Source organism: Falco cherrug, chromosome 3 (genome assembly GCF_023634085.1).
Source record: "Falco cherrug isolate bFalChe1 chromosome 3, bFalChe1.pri, whole genome shotgun sequence".
Taxonomy (NCBI): Eukaryota; Metazoa; Chordata; class Aves; order Falconiformes; family Falconidae; genus Falco; species Falco cherrug.
This window is the reverse complement of record NC_073699.1, coordinates 45,586,530-45,609,178: the sequence shown is the minus strand read 5'-3', so window position 1 is coordinate 45,609,178 and position 22,649 is coordinate 45,586,530. Positions and strand designations below refer to the sequence as shown.

The following is a 22,649-nucleotide window of genomic DNA, read 5'->3' as shown; positions in this document are numbered from 1 at the left end:
CCTGGATGAGCAGAATCTGCTTCTTACTTGCCTGTCTTTTGTTCCTTCAGTTTGGTATAGAAAACTATCTTAATGCTTTTCTACTTAAGAGGGAAGTGATAGAAGAAAGCAGCTTTCCAAATCTAATCTGACACAGTAGTATTTTGCAGTAGTTCTGTAATTGACTATTGTCACTACCATTTAATGCATAAATTAAAAGTTGTATGCGGTTTGGGGACACAGTACTGTGTATTTCATACATTAATCAGGTATCTCGCTAGGATGCCTTGCAGAAGGTAGGTGTGTTTTTTTCCCTCAGGGTAAGCTTCAATGTTCTTTGGCAGAAGTCTGTGTATCATGCAACAGCAGCTGGTAACAGGCTGTAGGAAAGCACTGTCTGCTGAGTGGAACATGCCTTAACGCCTGTACAAAATAATCTGATTTATCCACTCTGTTGGGGAGGGAGGGTAGTCAACACTTTACCCATGTATAAAATTTTTTTAAGAGACAGTGTGCATATTTGTATCTATGAGTCCTCTGCAAACATGTCGACAACAACGTGCATACACCGATGTAGGGACCTGTGTATCTCCACTGAACCTACTTCTCTCGGCTGCCCGTGGAGAGGCTTCTGGAGAGCAGTGGTTGTTCATCCGTCTCCTGGCACGCAGGAATTCTCCGCAACTCCGTCAGCCCATTTACCTCTGCCGAGAAAGATTATGGCCGGGGCCGAGCCGCTCCCCCGGAGGCCCTTCCCAGCTCACGCCCGCAAGGGACGGCAGCAGCCAGCGGACTCTCGTGGCACAGTGGCGTTACGGGGGAGGGAAACTCCCTCCCCCAGCACCGCCTGTCAGCGGCCGGGAAGGGGATTCACCAGCCGAGCGCCGGGCTCGGACGCCCAGGCCCCTCACCGCCCGCCGTGCAGCCCGCCGGCGGGCCCGCGCTCCCGCGCCGCGGGGAGAGGGAGGGAGGGAAACGGCCGCCCTGAGGCACCTCCCGTCACCCGCCGGCCCCCGCTCTGGCGGCCGGCACCCAGCCCGAGGGACTCCGTGGAACGGGGGCACGGTGACCTCCGCCGCCGCCTCCCGCCCACCCTGGGACCCCCCTCCGCCCCCGGCGCACCGCCGGCCGCGAACAATGGCCCGCCGCCAGCCCCCGGGCTTCCCCGGCCGCCGCACGGGCGGGCCGCTCCGGGGCCGGCCCCGCCCCGCCCCGCCGCTGGGCGGCCGCCGCTCCCCCGCCCCTCCCCGCCTCGGCCGCCCAAGTCCCTTGAACTTTCCCCGGGCGCTCGCAACAAGCGGCCCGCGCGGGGCTGCCTGCGCCCCCGCCGCCCGCACAGACCCCGCGCCTCCCGCCGAGCCCCCCCCAAGCACCGGCTGCCCTCGGAGCCTCCGGAATCCCCGCACACCGCCCGCCCAGGCGCCCTCCGAGCCCCCTCCCCCGGCGCGGCGCCCCCGGCAGAGCCCGCCGCCGCCTCCTCTCCTCTCCCTGGGCACCCGGCACAGCCCCCCGCCCTCCCTCGCACGCCCACGCGCGGCACCCCTCCACCCCACCCCCAGCCCCCCGCCTCCCCACACGCGTTCCGTCCGCCCACGCCCGCCCCGGTCCGCACACGCCCACCCCGTCCCCGTCCCCTTCCCCAGAGCCAGACCCGCGCCGCGCCGGGCGGAGCCCCCCGCCCTCGCCGCCGGCTGCCCCCCGGGGCCGCGCTGACCTCCGCGCGCTCCTTCCCGCCGCCGGGGAGGGCCCCCCTCAACAAAGGGGGCGAGCAGCGACAGGCGGGACGCGCGCACAGACACGCGCGCCCGGGCGCTCCGTCCGGATGCGGTGAGCCCCCCGCTTCGCCTCCGGGGCCGCGTCAGCGCGGGCGGCAAGAAGAGGAGAAGCGGCGGCTCTCCGGCGGCGCGGCGCGGCCGGCTGCCACCATGGGCTGCTGCACGGGGCGCTGCACGCTGATCTTCCTCTGCTCGCTGCAGCTGGTGAGTGCCCCGCCGCCCGCCACGGGGCACGCTTCGGCTTCGCGGGGGCGGGCAGGGACGGGCGCTCTCCCCCTCCCAGGGCGCGGCCCCCGGGGGCGCGGCGCGGCGCGGAGCCGGCCGCGGAGCTGTCCGCGCCCGGTGCCGAGTGCGGGCGGCCGGCCCCGCTCCCTCCGCCCCCACGGGCCGCCCGCGCCCGCTGCTCGCCCCCAGCCCCCGGCCCGTAAGTTTTGCGGTGCGGCGCGGGGAGGAGGCGGCGCGGGGCGAGAGCGGCCCCGCGGCCGGGGCGGGGGGAGGCGGCGGGCCGGGGCGGGTGCCGCGGCGCCTCAGCCCGGCCGGCTGTCAGCGCTCCCTGCCTGAGGGAGGGGGAGAGACTCCGCCGCCCCGGCGGCGCTTCGAGGCGGTCTCGCTCCCCGCGGGTGCCGGGCAGGGGCTTCCCCCGTCCGCTGAAAGCCGGCCCGGGGGCGGCACGAGGGGGACGCTGCCCCCCGCTCGGCCGGCAGCCGGTGCCCGCGGGGCGGGCGGCGACCGGGGTCTGCGGCGCCGGGGCCGGGGCCGGGCCGGGCATTGCTGGGCGCTGCCGCCGCGGGCCGCCCGCCGCCCCTGGCAGCGCGGCGGGGGGTGCGGGAGAAGGGCCGTCGCCGCTTTTCTTTTTCTGTTTTTCTAAACCTTTGTAAGAGCGGCTTGTGCCGGCCCTCTCCTGTGACTTTACTTGGGATTGCTTTCCTCTGATTAAATATTCCTCAGCGTGCAATTGAAGCAACAGAACGGTGCATCTTCTCGTCTTTGTTTACTGAAGTTGGCATATTTGTTTCAGAGAAAGAGTTGTTGAGACAAAACCATCGCCGAACAATAATAATCCTTTCTCTGGCTCATTAGCTGGATGATAAAATAATGCTCTTCCTTTAACAGCAGTCCCTGGTCCCAAGGGTATTTTAAAAGATTTTTCTCTTTTTCTAGTGACTCAGAGTCATCATTTTGCCACATGATCTTTTTTAAGATGAGTGCTGTTCCTTGTGTGTGTGTCTGTAAAGAAGAAAAGTGGGATGCATTTGCTGTTGCTTGGGTGTCCGTCCCCCCGCCCCCCCCCCCCCCCCAGTCCTTTGCTAATCTAGTTTTCTGTTACAGCACTTTGAAATCGCTTCTGTTTCAGGGGTAATACACTTAAATGCAGAATGTACAATTACTTCAGTTGAAGGCCCTCGTTCATTTCCAGGGCTTTATGCCAGATTCTCCGCCTGTGTAAACTGGTCTACCTCCATTGTTTCCAGTGTGAGTCTCAACCTTCCTCAGATGTGCTTTAATGTGGTGGAGCTAAGCGTGGTATAAGTACTTCAACAGCACAACCTTGTCAAAAAGCAGGGAAGATGCGTGATTTGTACTTGAGCGTGAGGAAAGCTTTGTTTATACACTTTTTGGCCTTTTTTACTCTTGTTTTGCATCAGTTTTGCAGATACTGTCCTATCGGCTGCAGCAGGATCACTCCTGATTTACTTCAGTGTATGTGGGAGGGGAAATGAACCCTTTTTCTTCAAATATATCTCTCTGCCAGTTATGAAGGTTATAATAACTGTATTTGCTATTGTGTAGAGTTACTTGGAGGGTATAAAAATTGAAGTGAAGTGTGAATAGCCACCATAATCTCCAGAGAAATGCATATAAAGTCTTTCAGGAACAGATTCGTATTTTATAAAAGACCTATCAGATGATACAACAACTTTCAAAAATTACTTTAATACATAGTTTTTTCTGCTGTGCTTACCTGTTTTATGATAATGTTCCACTGTCATATCCGTGTATTTCAGACACTGATAAATGTCTGTATGGAAAAATGCTTTCATTTTGATTTATTTTCATTTTAAAATAGAAGTCATACTTTGGAAAGTAATCTAGTAGATGTGAACTTAAAGCTCAGGTACTTTCCATGATCTCAGTGACGGTAGTGTTCAGTTTATGTCTGTAGAAGTTGTGGCCGCGGGCGGTTTTAGATCTTTTTCTAACATCTCAGGGGTCATACGTATAAAGCATGCACAACAAAACTGCATCCCCAGACATTACTGTCATTAAGCGAGATTTATTGTACCTTGCATCCATTTATAGAGGGTTGAAAGAAGTATTACTGACTGTGAACAACATTTAGATTAAATGTTACAAAAACTAAAGCCCTTGAAATACTTATTTGTAGCATTTCAGAAGTACAAATGATTTATGTGACTTGAGGAAATACTTAAGAAGAGACAGATGGGCACGTTTTTTAGAAAAGGAAGTTGTTTACCTTAGTCATAATAAAGATTAACCTTTAGATATCACCTGAGAAAGAGGTCTCTTACAAAACACAGCTGGCAATACCTTTCATAGCATACATATACTATGTAGGTTGTCTTTGGTATAAGGTGATGTGAAGTAAAAAAGCCAAATTCCTGGAAACATACTAATACCAAAGAACTGGTTCTTGTTCTGAAGAAGGATGCAGTGTTTAGTGGCCTCAAAGCACAGTTTCTTGCTTCCTTATATGGCTGCATGTTTCTATGTTGCTGGGATGAAGAACTGTAAGGTGAAAACAGTTACTGCGTGCCAGTCAATAAATATCTTTTCTTTAATGATAATACGTTAAATGTATTACGTTCAAGATTTGTTTGTAGTTTCCAGTTCTGTTTGTCAGTTGAAGAATTTGACATAAAAATGACAATACCAGTTTTCAGTTATGTTTTGATTCATGAAAGTGTTTATTTCTGACTGACAGCTTTTACACTTTATAATAAACACATTCTAATGTTGAGTTCCAGTAATCCCAAGGACAGTCTGTAGTTAGTCCTCTATCGTTTCATGATAGCCTTATTTTTAAATGTGAACCCATATCATTATGTGTAATACAGGATTCTGGGAAAAATCACCGAGATAGGGGGCTAGGCGGCACCAGCTCAGGAAAAGCTGTTAGGTACAGGGTTTCCTTGAACCTCTACAGGTGGATTCTGCTTCTGAAAACTAAGGGAATTTTGTGAAAGGAGAGCTGTGTTGTGTCCGTGTCCCCCCAGCCCCCTACCTGGCCCCATCAAAACCCTGTGATCTTCCACTGTTTTGCGCTTCCTGACTGAAGCATTGTCATATGCCATTCTGAAGTTGACAAGCTAAGAACTCAGAAGTGTATGTATATCTTTTTTGTGCATAAATCTGTCATTAAGATTATTAGGACCTGTGTATACATCAGGAAAGTATATCATGAGGATATATGAATCCTTTGGATTACAGCCATAATTCTTAGTGGTGCCACTAGAAGTCTCAGATGTTGGCCTTGTCTGTACTAGAAAATTAAAGCAGCTGCCAGAGATGGTGCCTGCGCTAGTGTTGCCACCAAGCCATACAGTACTGCAACATGAAAATATTTGCAAAGTAAAACAAGTTCAAAAAATACTAAATTCTGGAAGGGGTAAATTGACAACAAATTGCAGGGAGATTTAGCTGTGTGAATCCAATTGATGTTAATACGTGTCACACAGTGAAAACCTTCATGCTGCTTTGAAAATGTGTTTTTTAGAAACTTCCATTGCAGGGTAATTTTGTTTCAATATTTATAGTAAGTGGAAGTTTTTGGTACCTAGGAATATACAGATATACAAACACAGAGAACTCTAAATAACAGAGATGGTGAATGAGATTTTTCAAAGCAGTGAAGGGAAGATTAATGGAAAGTGTATGGCTAAGTCCCCTTCACTGCTTTGACAATCTCATTTCATGTGTTTATCCTTGGACTTCCCTGCACTGTGTTCACTGTATAGATCTTGATTTAGAAGTGTATGTTTTATCCAGTACAGTTAGTGTAAAATAGGCTGTTCCCTGTTTAACCTGTTACTTTCCAAATAATTTAAGTGTCAGCCGACCACACTGGGAAATTTTTCCAGTGGAAACACAGCTTCTGCTTGTTACTGTTTTGACTAGCGATTATTTGGGGAGTGCAGTGGTTCATTTTAACAGACTTAATTCATCTCAATATTCAGAAGATTTATGTTTGTGATTGCCATTAACATTAATTATAATGATGAATGTAAATCCTTACACTTGGAGATGAGACTGTATCCATTAGACTGAATGATAACATTTCATCATTTGTTACTGTACATAGTGGAATTTCAGCAGTTATGTGGCAAAGTGATATATGTCACGCATAGATTTTAATCTCATTTTTAAATGCTTTATAAAGCTGGAAACTAACTTATGATTTTGGCTGTCGGTGCTTGTATGTTAGAACTGACAACAGTTAGACAGTTAACAGCTCAGGGAGTAAAGGGATTTGACAAATTTGAGAAAGTAAAATCTTTGAACCGGTAAATTGCTGCATCTTTTTATGTTGGTTAAGGTATTACTAACCCATTGATCTGGAGATGAAGCGTCTGTCCACTGATAAAGCAGGAGGAAGTATGAGGGGGTGCCTATTGTACTAGCAGGGGTGGAGGAGGCTTGGGATTGTAGCCCCAAACAATGCACTGGTTGCAGGATGTTGCCCTTTCTGTTAAGGCAGCTGACATGGGAATGGTGTTTTGCTCCCATAACTCAAATGACACCCCCAAAACATGTAATCGTTGCTGGTGGCTGTGCCTAAGAGGCTGATACGCTTGTGTACTGGTGTGTAATTGAGTTTAACATTAAGATTGGAAGTAATACATTGCTTCCAGTAGAACTGCTTGAGTTAAATCTTTGCAATCCAAAAATGTATGAGACTATATAATTGGTAGGATCTCTCTTATGAGGGACAAGAGAGTAACAACTAGCAATAAGTGTTTTTCACTTTGTGTTTTTGGTTTATTTTACAGGATTTTGGGGAGATACCTGTTAGTAAAACACACATTCCCAGTGCATCAGTACTATAGCGTTTAACCACTCCATGCACCAGCAGTATAGCCTCAGTAGTGAAATCCCCTCCTGCCAGAGCTGCATATAATATTTCTTTCAGTTCAGTGATCCAAAGTTGGGAATTCAAAACTTGAGGAAACCTGAACTTTCAGAGCTCTCGGAAATTTCTGAACTGGGTCAATTTCTTAAAGATGCTGTTTAGCTCTTCCTTAGTTTTAGGCTCTGTTCATCACAGCAGGGTGTTTTTCTGCAGTTCCTTGCTGCTCTGTGACTGATGATCAACTGTTATAAACACCTAAGTGATAAACACTTATTATTTTTAAAGTGATGAAGTGAAAGTGTTGAGATTTCAATGATAATAATGGCAATTGATTCTCTGAAATTTGGGAATTGCATAGCTATCTTTCCTGTGTATAAGATCAGTAGGTTTTGGAAATAATTATTTTAAGAACACTGGAATATGCTGCTGATCTGCTTCTGTTTTGAGATCTGCTACATTCTGCCAAGAAACAATTCTTGGGACTAGGAAACAAGGGCTGTGTTTTTTGGAAATCATTGAAATTCAGAAGGATTGTATTCTTGGATTCAAATGGAATTTGGGTAGGACTTACAGAACTTGAACACAATAGGTTTATTTTTGGACATCATATGGGATCGACTGCACTTGCAGTTAATTATGTGGTGTTTAAATCTTGCTGATTTTGTGAAGTTTGGATCTGAAACAAAAACTTGTAAGACTAGGTAATCTTAGGTCATGTTTTCAATCTGTATGTATCTTACACGCAACTTAGACCCTTTTAGTTTTGGGGGTTTTAGTTCTAGTTCTGATAAGTTGACAAATAAGTGATAAAATCACAATTCTTTAATTTTTCAGGTAAAAGGTTGCATTTTGGCTCCTCTACGATATCCAATGCTTAGTCTCCACAATCAAATAAGTGCATTTAATTGGCTAGGTGAGCAGAGAGAGGATCAAACCAGTCACACAGATCATTGGCCCTGATACTGCACAAGAAAGGTGAATGGAGGTTTTACACTTCACTTGAATAGGGCTGGAATCAATTCATGCATTCAGTACAAATACTGGTAAGGTGGTCTCTTCTTGGATGTGCTCAGTGAAAAGAGGAGAGGCAGTGGACTAGGATGCAACAAGGGGGAAATTATGATTAAATATTAGGAAAGAAAAATTTACAGTGAAAACAGTCATGCATTGGATCATGTTTTCCAGAGAAGTTGTGGAAACTTGAATTAATTCAAACCCCAGCTGAACATAGCTGTGAAATACCTGATCTAACAGAATTGTATCTGATGTTGAATTTGGCCCTGCTATGAGTAAAGGTTTTACCAGATGACCTCCAGAGATTCCTTTCAACTTAGGTTATCCCATGATTACATGATCTTTCCAAAGCATAAGGAGTAAAGGCTTTTAATTCCTTGTTGGGAGAGTATTTAAAGTACACAGTAATTTGAGTTGTTTCAAAATAATTAGTTTCTTAATTTGTTGTGGGCATAATGCTGTGGAAATAGGCTTGATACGGCAACAACAATCCTGGTATTCAGTTTTACCTCTTGGTATCAAACTTTGGTGTTAAATTAAATGAGAAGTACCTGTAATAGCCTTGTCATCTATTATTTCACAAATAATAATTCTGTGATACAGTGTAGTATGTCAGATCTTTTAACTTATTAGTATTGAAGCAAAATATATTTTATTCAGTCCTATAATTAATTGCTTAGCAGTCATTTTGGGGCAAAGAGCTGTTATTTCTATCTGTACAGGGAAATGAGCTGCACATTTTTGGTTCTAGATGAGTAAAGGAGCAGTAATAAGTGACTGCGTTGTTCATGAAACTGATACTATGACACAGAGTTTTTCACCTCTAGGTCACATTTTGAAATTCACTGCAAGTTAGATGAAGGCAAATGTCATTATGAAATGTTTATACAAAATGTTAGTGGTCTTGATATAAAAATACCATCTCCATATTGGTCCTAATTTCCACTTCTTATGTTACACTCGGAGAGTTGAGGTTGGTGGCCATGGTTCTGTGAAGACTATGCTTTCTTCAGATCATCTTTTCAGGGGTGCTAGCAGGACAGCGTAATGAAATTTGCACTATCTTTGCTCATACTGGACATGGTATCCTTGCTAGGGATGTCAGCATAGGGAGACATTTGTAAGCTTTATGAGTCACATTAAGTCAAAATGAAAAATAATGCTGATTGCATTGATTTTGTGTAAATTTCATCTTTTTCACTGGTCAGAAAGAACATTCCTTATCTTTTTATTTAGTGCATTTTGCCTTGAAAATAGAATTCGGGCAATAACAAATTGAAAACGTCTCACTTTGAATCTTAAAGCAGCTCAGATTTGTCTCAGGTGAAAGAGTTTTGTCCTCATCTATCAAGAGCAGTTAATGCATACCTTCCTAAAGGGTATGCCAGCAAGTTTCAGATCACACATTACTACACCTAGTGAGACCTGCAATTCCTTAACAGAGCAGTGCCAGCAGCACTATTACAAATTTTATTATGTTATGGGCTTCCCCCCTCCCCCCGCCATGTGCAACCAGTGAAATCCTTGTAATCTCGCTATGGATCTGTGCGTTTGGTAGGTCTGTAAAAGACAGTAGTAAGCTGGATTTAATCACTGTTCTCTGATCTTAGGAATATACAGAGTACTTAAGACTCTGGTAATAAAAATGTAGTAAAAGATTTTATTTTAGTCTTTTTACCTTTTACTATACTTCCTTATCATCTCTTCAAACACAGTCATACCTTGCATGTAATCTCAGCTCAGATGGACTTTTTAATGCTGTGGTGATGTGGGACTTGTTCTTACGAGTTGCTGAATGCCCTCCAGCTCTCATTAAAGTTGCTGAAAGTCATTCTTTTACGTATAAGGTTTTTATAACGATAGGTTCCATCAAAAGCAGCAGTGAATCCCTTCCACATGGTGAATGCCAGCCTTATGGTAAAAGAAAAGGAAAAAGGAAAGTTTTCTACTTAATAGAACAACCAGTTTCTTCCAGACAAATATCCTTTACAGAAGTTAACATCACAAAGTAGTAAGTTTGAGAATTTTCTGAAATTAAAAAGGAAGATAATTGTAAAACAATTATTTATGTCGAGAATGACTCGCTTGAATAATTACAGTTGGTCTTTCCAGAGATATCTCCAAAGGGGGTTGAGTGAAAGTTTTTCTTTATTTCATCATACAGAAGTTTTGTCTGAGAAGAAGTATAAATATATATAAAGAGCATATGTTTGACAACGAACCCAATGGAACTTCCCCAAGGAGACTTTTGACACACTCCAAAGAAGCTACAGATAAAGCAAAGCAAGAATAATAATTAGGAAATGAACCATGAGCAGAAAGAGCCTGAAATGCTTTTATAGTGAGGGAGATTATGTGGGAACATGGGATGAAAAGTATAGAAAGGCACATTCAGATGAGTGTGAAGAAAGTGGGACATGGAGGCCCTTTTCGGCAGACAGATGAAAGTTGGCTCTATGTGTGGGAGGAATTCCTGTCCAAGGTTTCACTGAAAACAAGATCTTACAGAAAAAAAAAAATATCTTTTTTTAACATGCCACTGCTGATGAGCCAGTTTCTCACTATTCTGTTGTAAAGCAACTATGTTAGTGTCAAACCTTTTGAATAAAGAGAGCCAAGGAAGTGAAACCATATGATGATATTTTTTAGGGAGATAGGAATTAATGAAAGTCTGTCTCATCCAACTTTAGTTTTTGCCTTTGGTTGAACCTTGAATACTCTGTGCTGTTCTGGGAATGCTGCAGCCTCCCTGCCTGTTGGCAGTTCCCGGAACATGTGAGCGGAGTGCTCCTGGAGCTTAGGAGCGTGCAGCTGAAGCTCAGCACAACCCACACTGGAAATGAGTAGACACATAAATCCCTGTCAGCCTTATGCATCCATACAAAAGGAAAAAAACCCACAGTTAAATGCAGATTTTTAGATGGATTGAAAAGAGCTCATAATATGTCTAAATGCATTTTGGAAACAGGATTCTGTTAAAATGGATTACATGGAGAAAAATCCTTTCAGAAGTTTAGTCTCCACAATCAAAGAATGAAAAGCCGAAGAATTCTAGAGCTGGAAAGAGTAGTGCATTATAATGGAAGAATAAGATCACAAAAATATATAGTTCTGCTTTGCTTATGATCTATTTATTTTTTCCTGCTAAAAGCTTGCTGTATCTTTTCCATTACAGAGTGAGAAGGGTGTTTCATTTCTCTAATACGTATTTTTTTAATGAACTAAGTAGACCTCATCAAGGTAAGTGTGTTTAGATTTTAACTGGAACAGAAACCTTGCTGCTCCTATAGATTGTATGTATAGTTTACATCACAGAAACCTGAAAAGCCTCTCTGCCTTCTAATGCAGATGGAGCTACTCTGAAAACTGAAAAGACGTGGTCTCTTCAAAGAGATCCTCTGACCTACTGAAGATTCTTTAAATCAGTCTTAGTTAGTTACTTGTACATTTGTAAGATGCCTGTTTTAGTGTACCCACTAACATGTGCATTCAGGAAGCCTTAAAAATGCCCAGATTTGGAAGATATTATCACCAGTTCCCACTGTTTCCAGTTAATTCATATATTATGGAAGATTGCAGACTGGTGCTCAGCGTCATCTTTCTTCTGATAAACAATCCCTATTCTCATCTACAGGTAACTGTTGGCTGTAATGCCTAGCCGTGAAATGATACACGATTTCCATTTTCCTGCTTTTGAGCCTGCTGATTTGTTCTCAACTCTCCTCCCAACTATTTCAAAACAAGTTCCAATTTCTGATCTTCGTCTGTTTTATCAAAGTAGGATTCAGACCCTGTCCCCCCCAACCTCAAACCAGTCAAGACTGTTGGAATTTACTTGTGGCTGTAAATGAGCCTAGTGAACATTTTAAGGAGTTTAAGGTTCTCCCCATCCTGAAAATATCCTTCACTTCTGTGGTTGAGTTCTCCTATTACCCGTGCCTAAAAATACTGCATCATTCTAGAGAACTGGAAGAAATGGTAAATGTGTTTGCAGTTACAAATGACAGAATTCCTCGGTTAAAACAGATGGAGTAATTAATGCTGTTTGGCAGTGCACTTTCAAAAACAAGGATGACTCTCCAGTCTTGGAGAAATACACGTGTAGGTCCTTAACTTCTCTTCCAGCATTATTACGAAAAAGCAAAGGCATGCGGAAATGCATTTATGCTACTGTGGTCCATTTCTCTTCACTTGTAGGAAGATCAAGTGTGTTGTATGTATGACAGTAGCCAAAATCCAAACTTCATGCAAATGTCACAAATTAGTTGAAGTATATTAGATACCATGAATGGCTTTATGTTGTATTATTAATGTATAATTTAATCATAGTGGTTTGATGAAAGCCAAAGCTGACAGAGTTGTGCCAGAAGTAACCACAAAGTGCCAAAGATTATTTAAATTACATTAAGTAATTTAATTACTTAAGTAATTAAATAACCCCTTAATTTCTCTAATACGTATTTTTTTCATGAGTTAAGTTGACATCGTGAAGATAAGTGTGTTTAGATTTTAATCAGCTGGAATCAGTTGAATGCACTGATGACTCTTCCAAAATGTAGCCTGTGCAGCTGAGATGCAGTGTGCTGCCTTGCACAGCAGTGATGGGAGGTGCCTGAAGCCTTGTCCTTAACTGCAGTGTGGAGCAGCCACACCAGGATGTTGCTGAGTACCGTCACATAGATATGTGTACCTTGTTGCTTGTTCCCGTTGTTCTAAACCTGTATCCACTCTGATGTGCTGAAATTTTTTACACAGGCTGTGTTTAAAAGAAGTGTATTGCATGATGTCTGAAGAAAAATACTACCTATAAACTCTTTTGGTCCCGTTTAACACGCCTGGATTATCTAGAAAGTGTGTGGGAGAAACTGATGTCAAATAGTTTTTGTATCCATGAAGGGTTCCAGGTTTCAGTGTTCAGCCAGTATGTGATACTTACTTCACTGAAAGCTGAAGAACTGTTTCTGCAGAGGCTGGTGGCCAAGAGAGTGTCCAGGTTAATCAGAAGTCTCACTGAGCAACAGAGATTCTGGCCTTTTCTTTGTACAGGTAATAATTTAATTATTTGTTGTTTAGCTTTTTTATGTATTTGGTTCCTTTGGATGGTCTGACCCTTGAAATTCTTGGCCAGATGAATCTCTTAGCTTTCTGTGGGATTTCTGGGCTGTAGTTAAGATTTCTAGGCTGAACTATAGCCAGTGCACATGCCAGACATGCTGGAGTGCTCCAGTACTGCTGGGGTTTCACTGTGCTTATTAACATAGTGAGAAGATGAAGTAATTAGTGCCTCAAATCCAGTGCTAGGTTTTTAAAGATCATTTGAAGCTGAGGTTGGCTGGACTAGGACATGTATCTGAGATACACCTTGCCCCAAGTGCTGACAAACCAAAACAGGGGATGGAGTTAGAAAAGGAAGCATGCAAATATTTTGCTTTAGGCCCTACAGAAAGTCTCTGGAGTCCTAGTTGAGGCTGTTCTTCTACTTGGTGCTTCTTCATGTTTCTGCATATGGTTACCATAATTGGCCACAAGTTACTATAAGCATATTAACATTTCAATAGGCAAGTTCTCTGTATTTGAGTGTGCTCTAATTTGGAGAACAAGTTTCTTTTTTTAATTCTGTACTTTTTGAGAAGTCGTTTAGAGGTGCTAAAATTCATTGCAAAGACAAAAATCTCTTTCTGTTTGAGGAGGAATGTAGTAACTATGGGTTCTTTTTTGGAAAGATTATTTTCAGGTGTTGACAGGTTTGAATTGATCCTGACATGATTAGCTCTCCTGCAAAATGAGACTTGCAAATATCTACACCTGCACTGACTGCATGCTTAGTTGGGGATTTCCCCTCGCATTGCCACCTGTGGACACAAGGTTTTGGAGAAGGCAGGAGTCAGTCTTTTAAGGGTGTTTTGAAGAACAGGAAAATAAAAAAAATGTCTCTAAAATGCTGGAACTGACCATCTGCATATGAGGAAAGGACAATTTTGAGTCAGGGAAGAGTTTTTTTTTAATTATTTTCTGGTGATAGATAGAAGCAATGTTTAATTTGCACTAAAAGAACCATGAGTTCATTGTTTTCTTGATATGTTACCTTTGTCAACCCATTTGTTCAGTTTTTGGTAACTGGAATTGGTTAAAAAATTACAGCATGTTTACTGCAATAGGAAGAAGAATTCCTAAGCTCTTGGGAGGCAAACCTTCATTTTTGCAAGTACCTTTTTCTCTGAATGACAAAAGCACATCTGACAGTGAATCCCAACTATCTAGGCAGAAGAGCAATTTCCAAGGCAACCCATTCACATTCAATTCCCTTCCTCTAAAACCAAAGCAATAAATTATGCTGGTGTTTAAGGGGTAATCTCTGTGGCTTTAAAGAACATAAACTATCAGAGACATACAGTCTTGACTGTGCTAAGTGTTGAGCACCTCCTTTGCTGGAGTGAGTAACCTCATCTCCCACCGAGGACATCAAGAGTTACACATACTTGTGCCCTTCCGCTCGCGCATCCCTATCCTGAGGGACTGAGCTGTAACCAAGGCAGCTCTGCCACTGACTGGCCTCAGTAAGTGCAGGCACTGTTAGAGGGTGCCATTAGATGAAGTCATTGAACCATTAGGAAGCCTGCAAAAATGAGTACCTTCTTTAATCTGAAAAGCGTTGTGGTTGAGAATATACCCATTGGACATCCTCGAGGGAAGATTTCTTTCACACATACTGATTCTGTCAGTGTTACCAGCCAGCATTTCACTAGGATGAGACTTAGCTTTGTAACATTGCATGGATCCTACATCATGCTGAGTAGTACTGGTCATCTATTATTAATGTGCTCACATTTTTGCTAGACTAAAAGTATCTCATTATCCATTTTCTTATTAAATCTTCCATTACTTTAAGGTGTTTTCAGGTCCTGCTCTGCTCTCATTTTATTAGTTGGGAACAAAGGCTTTTCAAATGTCAGAAGCTAGTATATGCTGATTTCTGGATAAGCAAGAAAATACCTCAGATTTTGTGGCCATTTTTTATATAATGATGTCTTTGAGCCTTATACACAGTTCTTATAAAGTTATTTCCCTTTTTCCTGTTTGAATACATATCTACATGCAATTACATTTTTGCATTAGAAGTACTGGCTGTATGGCAAAGTGAGACTTCATCCAGTCATCATAACCAGTTATTCTTTGGCACATATATAGAGTTAAAAGAACTCCTAAGTTAGAGAAGTAACTTTGTGTTTGCTTACACAAGTTGATGGAGACAGTCACATGTTTTCTGCTTTGAGACGGCCAGAAGTAAGCCAGTTTGCGTCTGGGAAATGTGGAGTTAGCATGGAGTTAGTAGGCACAGTACAGTGCTGATCCATCCACAAGGCATCTGGACAGAAGCTGGCTTGTATCTGGACAGGCTGGAGTATAGACAAAGCAGTGTCAGACCCACTGTGGGAAAGACATGCACCTTGCTGAGTTTAATACTGTTAGATAGATACTTATTCTTTAAATGTCGTTACCTGAGTTTCTTAGCTACTGACATTGAGGTATTTCATGTTAATTCTGATTGAAGAATTGCTACCAGAGCACCAAAGTATCGAGATGATGTTGCCAGTGAACAGCCTTTGGATTCCAGTGATTTCCATCTGCTAGATCCCCTATCAGGATGCTTAAACCAACCAAATCAGAGACTGGGAAGTTACTGATCAGCATGCGGAAGAGGGAAAGAAAAAAAACTGTAAAAGAACAAAAAAAGAGTAAGAAAGAAACTCTAACTATATTGAAACGGAATGGTTACACCAGATACACTCATTTGAACCCATTTTAAAAGTGCTGTGAGCAAAGAAACCTGACTGAGTTTTTTCAGACTTAAGTCAAAACTAAGGCCTGATTCTGTAGTGTAGGCTGGGGTCACAGCCACCCATTGACCAGCTCAGAGATGTAGCTGGTGTACATGCAACACAGGTCCCTTTTTGGACTGCATGCTTCATTCCATTCTCATGGGGGAGGGTAACGGGGCCTTTGTGTGTGGGTCTGGGGTATTATCAGGGTATTCACCTAAACATGGGAGTTAGGTCAGTGACCTGTCAACCAGCCTCATTGAGATTTTTGCATTGATCAGAGTAATATCAATATTAGTTACTTACCCCATTGCCATAAACAGAGAAGAGTTAGCAGAATGTGAGGACACACATTCTTTGACATGTGCAGGATGTGGGGCAGCTGTTGCAAAGGGGTACACTGGGAGAGCAGGCTGGGTCCACCCATTACTGCTTTGTTGGATTTCATTTTATTGCTTTGGTGAGAACCTGATTTATCATAGAATCATAATCACAGGTTGGAAAAGACCTTTAAGATCATGAAGTCCAACCGTTAACGCAGGACTGCCAAGTCCATCACTAAATCATGTCACTAAGCACTGCATCCCCACATTTTTTTTAACACTTTCAGGGATGGTGATTCCACTACCTTCCTGGGCAGCCTGTTCCAATGCTTGACCACCCTTCTATTGAAAAAAATTTTCCTCCTTCCTGCCCTTGTAGATGGGCGTCACATTTGTTCATCTGAGTCAGGTTTCTCACTTGTATTGGTTATTCTTGGCAAGCAGAATGGAATTTGCCATCTTAATCCATAATGCTGTTGTAATGTGGTTTTAGGATTAGGGAAACAGTAGGAATGAAGAGGAGTTCCGTGACAGAGGAGAAGCACGCCAGCAGAATATCAGGACTGCTGCATTAATACCCTGCTGTTGATGGCTGGGTTTATCTGGAGTGGTTTTGCCTTTGTACCACTGTGGCAGAAGCTCAGCAGAGGGGCAGATTCTTGGAACCTGGTAGGGAATTGCATCATGCTTTGTAGAGTTCCCCTGCAAATCTCTTGCTATTTTGATTTCTGAGTTCTGTTTTCTAAAACGCTATACGGGAGCTGTTAGAAGAATAAACCTTCCCCTTATTATTTAGCTGTTGTAGGCCTAATTTTAAGTGCACCACTTTTGCTCTGTTAATTTCTAGATTCATTCTCACCTTGAGTCATAAGCCTAACACAGACATTGAATGTTACCAATAGCCCTTCCTGCTTTGGTGATCTATTTTTTTCCTGTTCTCTTAGCAAACTATTTTTAATCTTTTGGGAACTGTGAACTGTTTCCCACAGCTATGCTCCAAACTGGATATGTAGCCTTTTACTGCCATTGCTGCTAGTAGACCTTGCTTGAGGCCATAGGGAAGTTGGGACAAAGCCAGGGAAAGAACCCAGACTCATGTGTCCCAGGCTGTGTCTTAAGAAGCACAAGATCACCATTTGTCTTTTATAAGGCTTTCTTGTCTGGTGCTTTCAATTTTTCAGAAAAGTTGGCCTTGAGATTGAAGCATTCATGCTTTTTCATAGCGCACAGATAGTTTTCCTTGAGAAAGTTTGGTCGTGTCACGCTTGTCTGTTTATGAGCAACAAGGTGTGTGGTGATGATGCAACTGAGATCATTATCACTTGCTTTTTCTATTACTTGATCATTCAAAACTCAATTTTTCTGGTTCTCTAGCCTTTATAAATCCATTAACACCAATGGAGTGATGGTAATTTATACTTGCTGAATATCAGTTTTAAGAGATGACAACTGAATACTTGACAGTAAGTGTCCTTCACATATTTGAAAAAAATTCCTTTGACAATGAGTGTATATTTTTAGATATTTCTTACCTCCACATTTATTGAAATGCTCAGTAGAGTCTGAGATTATAGTGGTGTCACTGGTTTGAAACATATATTTTAGTAGTTTCTCATGTCAGTATCTTCATTAGGGAGTTTGTCTCTGTCCACTCTGCCTCCTTCATCCTTGTCCTATTTTGGAAACTGTAAAGATACTTAATCAGCAGGACCCTCATGTTTTTTAGCAGAAGACTGTTGTTACAGGGAAGACTGAGAATAGTTTTTTTACCTTCTGACCTTTCCAGAACATGTTTTTATGTCTCCTTTGAAGGAGCATGGAGGGATGATGGTAACAAAGTAGAAGATAGGCCAGCAGAACTACAGTTATGTTCAGGAAATAGTTTCCTTTACTAATACTGAAAGAAAAAAAAAACACCTTTCAAAAAATAAGGACATAATGAAAAACCTATTGGAAATCGGTGGAACAGAACTCACTGATCTCAGGTTTTGGAGACAGCTTTGCACATAGTTTTCCGCAATGCTTTTTGCGTTTTCCTTTTGTGTTTTATTTTTTTCAGACACTTACATGCACTTTATGCGAGAGGCAAAATCTAGGCTTCCCTTGCCGTGATTTATTGAAAATCTCAACCGTAACATTGCATCAATGGAATCCTTTGGATTTAGCACTCTTACTTGGCAGGGTAGAAACTTACCTGTGTCTGGAATTGTTGTCTAAAGACTTTCCAGAGGTGTCAGAAGTACATTAATTACGCATTCTTCACCTTTCAGGAGAAAGCTGTAAGGCAAACCTGCAGCTCAGGGCTGGAACCAATACATGCCACAGCATCATGCTGAAATAGTGGTAGAAAGTAAGAAGCCATAATAAATAGTTGCTTTTCTGAAAATGTAAGACATTTTTGAAACACACATAATTTCATTTCTTATCTCAAGGAGTGGTAAGAACTGGGGCAGTGGGAATATCAACAAGAAAGGCAAAACCTTGTTTTAACAATCTTTTCAGACACAGGTGCACTTTTCCATTTATGCAGGTGAAGAAAGCTTTGGCTTGGTTGTCCTTCTTTTGAAAAATAAGAGAAATATACTCACCAAATTTAATGGGAAAAGGATTATGATTCCGGTTTGAATGGTGCACATTTTCCCCTGTCCCATCTTCTGAATTCCATTTTTGCTTGCGAAGTATAGATATTATATAGGTTAAACACTGCTTCATCTTTACTTTTTCATGAAAACAATAAATTTCTTAGGGACTAGGGGTTCTGTTACAGGGCTGTTTGATCAACAATGTATTGTTTGAACAGTTGATTCTGTCTTGAGGCAGATGATCTCTTGTGACTGCTTCTGACCCTAATTTCGGAAACAACTGAAAGGAAATGTGTACAAGGTGAAGAAAAACTCGTGAGGACTTGCAACATAAATAATATAGACCTTGGAACATGCAGATACTGTAGTGATACATATTGGTTAGGTTTTGCCTAAATTGCAGTCTGCAGTCTTAGCAATTAGAATTATAATTATATCTCAGAATTATATCTTAGAATTATAGAATATCTCAAGTTGGAAGTGGCCCATAAGGATCATCAAGTCCAACTCCTTGCTCCTCACAGGACTAACTAAAACTAAACCATATGACTAAGAGTGTCATCCAGATGCTCCTTTAACTGGCATAGCTTCATTACAAGAGCCTTTTGGTGTAGATGTGATACATGCCAACAGGATTTTCTTTTTTCCTACAGGCTGTTATACCACCTTTTCAAATGTATAAGCTTAGTAAGACAGCTCTTACCTACTGATGCAGCCATGTCCATATCAAGGACGTTGCCATCCTAGAGCTGTGGTTTTGTAGTTTTCATGTGGGCTAATAAAAGCACAGGGCGGTTATGGCACAACTTTATGATGTAAACTGAATAGTGCCTGCCTGTGCAAAAAAGAGCAACGTATTCAGCTTTTATCAGTTCTAACAGACGAATGTGAAAGCTGTCTGTGCTACTTCTATTCCATACAAAGTTATAAGGCAACTCTTTCTTCTTTTAAAATAGTGAATTAAATGGCATGTTTTGAAGAGTGAGAATCTCATTAATGACAAACAGAAAATTGTGCACACCATTTGAACACTAAATCAGGAAGGCCTTTTGTTAATTAAGAATCAGGTCAGATTTGTTTTGTTTTATGCATGTATTAATGTTGCTGTAGAAAGTAAGTATCATGCATTCTAATAATGGCAGAAGGTAAGCAGCTGAAATAATGGGATGGCAAGGCAAAGGTGAAAACAATATGGGCCTGCTTTTGCATGTGAGGATTTTGTTTCTGTTGCTGTGTCATTCCAGCCTTACTCTTTTGAAGTATCACCTGACCTCTGATAGACTTATGAATCCAGGAGCAGTCCCTGTTGCTCAGACTCTTAAGTAAAACAAGTGAATGTGCAGGGGTCAACTTCTCAGCTTCTATGTCTTTAGTCTGGAGAGCTCACAGTTTCTCACAAACTTGATAAAAGGCCCGTTTCTCCTAAATGTCTGGTGATGACTTAGAAACCTATTTTCTCAGTCTTGGATTTTAGGATAGTTTTCTTCCATATACATGTGGTTCTGTTAGTATTAACCAAATGTACAAAGATGGCCATGGATTAGACTACTCAAAGCCATTTACTAAGTGGGTATTTTTCATATTGAATCATATTTTATTTTGAATCATTCCTGTCAGCATGGGTTTATGAAGGGCAGGTCCTGCTTGATGGACCTGATCTCCTTCCGTGAAATGTCACCTCCTCAGTGGACCTGCTCTCCTTCCATGAAATGTCACCTCCTCAGTGGATGAGGGAAAAGCTGTGGATGTTGTGTACCTGGACCTTAGTAAAATCTTCGACACTGTCTCCCACAGCATACCCCTAAAGAATCTGGCTGCTCATGGCTTGTATGGGTGTACTCTTCACTGAGTGAAAAGCTGGCTGGATGGCCAAGCCCAGAGAGTGGTGGTGAATGGAGTTACGTCCAGCTGGTGGCTGGTCACAAGTGGCATTCCCCAGGGCTCAGTACTGGGGCCGTCCTGTTTAATATCTTTTATCAACAATCTGGATGAGGGGACTGAGTGCATCTTCAGTAACTTTGCTGGCAACACCACGCTTTCAGGGGAGTGTTGATCTCCTTGAGGGCAGGAGGCTCAGCAGAGGGATCTGGACAGGCTGGACCGATGGGCCAAGGCCAGTTGTGTGAGGTTCAACAAGGCTCAGTGCCGGGTCCTGCACTTGGGTCACACCAACCCCACGCAGCGCTACAGGCTGGGGCAGAGCGGCTGGGAAGCTGCCCAGAGGAAAAGGACCTGGGGGTGCTGGTCGGCAGCCGGCTGAACGTGAGCCAGCAGTGTGCCCAGGTGGCCAGGAAGGCCAACAGCCCCCTGGCTTGTGTCAGAAACCGTGTGGCCAGCAGGACCAGGGCAGTGACCGTCCCCCTGCACTGGGCACTGGTGAGGCCGCCCCTCGAATGCCGTGTTCAGGTTTGGGCCCCTCACTGCAGGAGGGACATTGAGGGGCTGGAGCGTGTCCAGAGACGGGCAGCGAAGCTGGTGGAGGGGCTGGAGCACAAGGCTTATGAGGAGCGGCCGAGGGAACTGGGGGTGTTTAGCCTGGAGAAAGGGAGGCTCAGGGGAGACCTGAGTACTCTGTACAAATACCTGAAAGGAGCTTGTAGCAAGGTGGGTGCCAGTCTCTTTTTCTAAGTAACAAGTGATATTAGGAAAAATCTCTTCACTGAAGGGTTTTTCAAGCATTGGAACAGGCTGCCCAGAGAAGTGGTTGAATCACCGCCCCTGGAGTTACTTAAAAGCCATGTAGATGTGGCACTTAAGCATTTTATGATCTTAAAGGTCTTTTCCAACCTAAATAATTCTATGATTCTATAAAAAGTCAAAGTTAGATGAACTATCGAGACTCAAGTAAGCCATTACTGAGGCCTCAGGACAGTGTCAGCCGATCTTTGTCTAACCTATTGATAAATACCATCTAGTTATGGAAGTCTTGTCATTCTGCTGCTTAAGTTTCCTTACAACTAGAAAATGTGACCCAGTGCCTCTCTCAGACACAGATTTACTTGGGAATGGTGGGGCAAGTATCCCTTTCTCTCATTAGAAGCGTCTGGATGCATGGTGTGGCTATGCTGCTCATTCATACTGCCATTAGATTCAGTCCTGGTGTATGTTAAGTCTCTTCTGTTGTAATTTAAGACAATTATTTCCACTTTTCCGTATTGATGAGCAGCTTCTCTACAGGAGTCATTGATGTTTGTTGTTATTATAAATACCTGTTACCACAGTTTTCTTCAGACAGAACAGTTCAAATTCCTCTTTGGTTATGCTTCCTTGTTTCTGATTTCTCCTGTTGCCCTCTGGATTTTTACCAGTTGATCCACACTGTTCTTGGAATATGGCTCCCAAATCTGAAGTCAGGCCTCCAGCTGAGGCCTTTTCATTGACTACAGAGAAAGACTTACTATGTCTATTTTGCAATTCTTACTCGTTGGTACATCTCTCTTTTTTGGGGGTTTGTTTGAAGTGGTGTGACACTGATTACTTATTTGGTTTATCTACTGTAAACTGCAGTCCTTTTCTTCAGAGCAGCTATCTAGCCAGCTGTTTCCAGTGTGGTATTTACGTATGTAGTGGTTTACACTGTATTCATACGTAATTACCATGCTGAATTTCATTATTCATTTTAGACCATTTCCCCATTTCATCAAAAGAATTTTAAGTACAATATTCACTTCTAACATGACTACAATGGTTCCTGCTTTCATGTCATCCATAAACTTAGTCAGTATATGTTTTATTGTAGCAACCATGTCATTAATGAATCTTCAAGATAATTTGCTCTGTGGAACCAAGACAAACCCTCCAGCAAGCCCAGTTAATCCATCTGTCAGTGACCATTGGTTGAAATTCTGTTGTTGCTGCTTTGGCTTTGGCTTTTACAGCTTCTTTGAGGACCTATTCTGCTGATGGATCCTGAGACATCATCTGTCTGAGAAAGTCTAGCAAGAACATCTTTGCTAACCTGGAAAGGGCGGCTTCAGGTTATGCTCTGAACATGAGCTGGCAATGTGCTTACAGCTCAGAAAACCAGCTGTGTCCTGTGCCCCATCAAAAGAAGTGTCACCAGCAGG

The 22,649-nt window shown here is 43.1% G+C and overlaps 1 protein-coding gene across 2 annotated transcripts in view; it reads left to right on the top strand.

The window, feature by feature from the left end:
• The first annotated feature begins 1,619 nt into the window (after positions 1–1,619).
• NKAIN3 (sodium/potassium transporting ATPase interacting 3) overlaps positions 1,620–22,649 on the top strand; it is a 367,328-nt gene continuing 346,298 nt past the window's right edge. For both annotated transcript variants that reach the window (XM_055706317.1, XM_055706316.1), the window contains exon 1: positions 1,620–1,958. In XM_055706317.1, the coding sequence (XP_055562292.1) occupies positions 1,905–1,958 (54 nt within the window). In that variant the 5' untranslated portion in view covers positions 1,620–1,904. The remainder of the gene's footprint in view (positions 1,959–22,649) is intronic.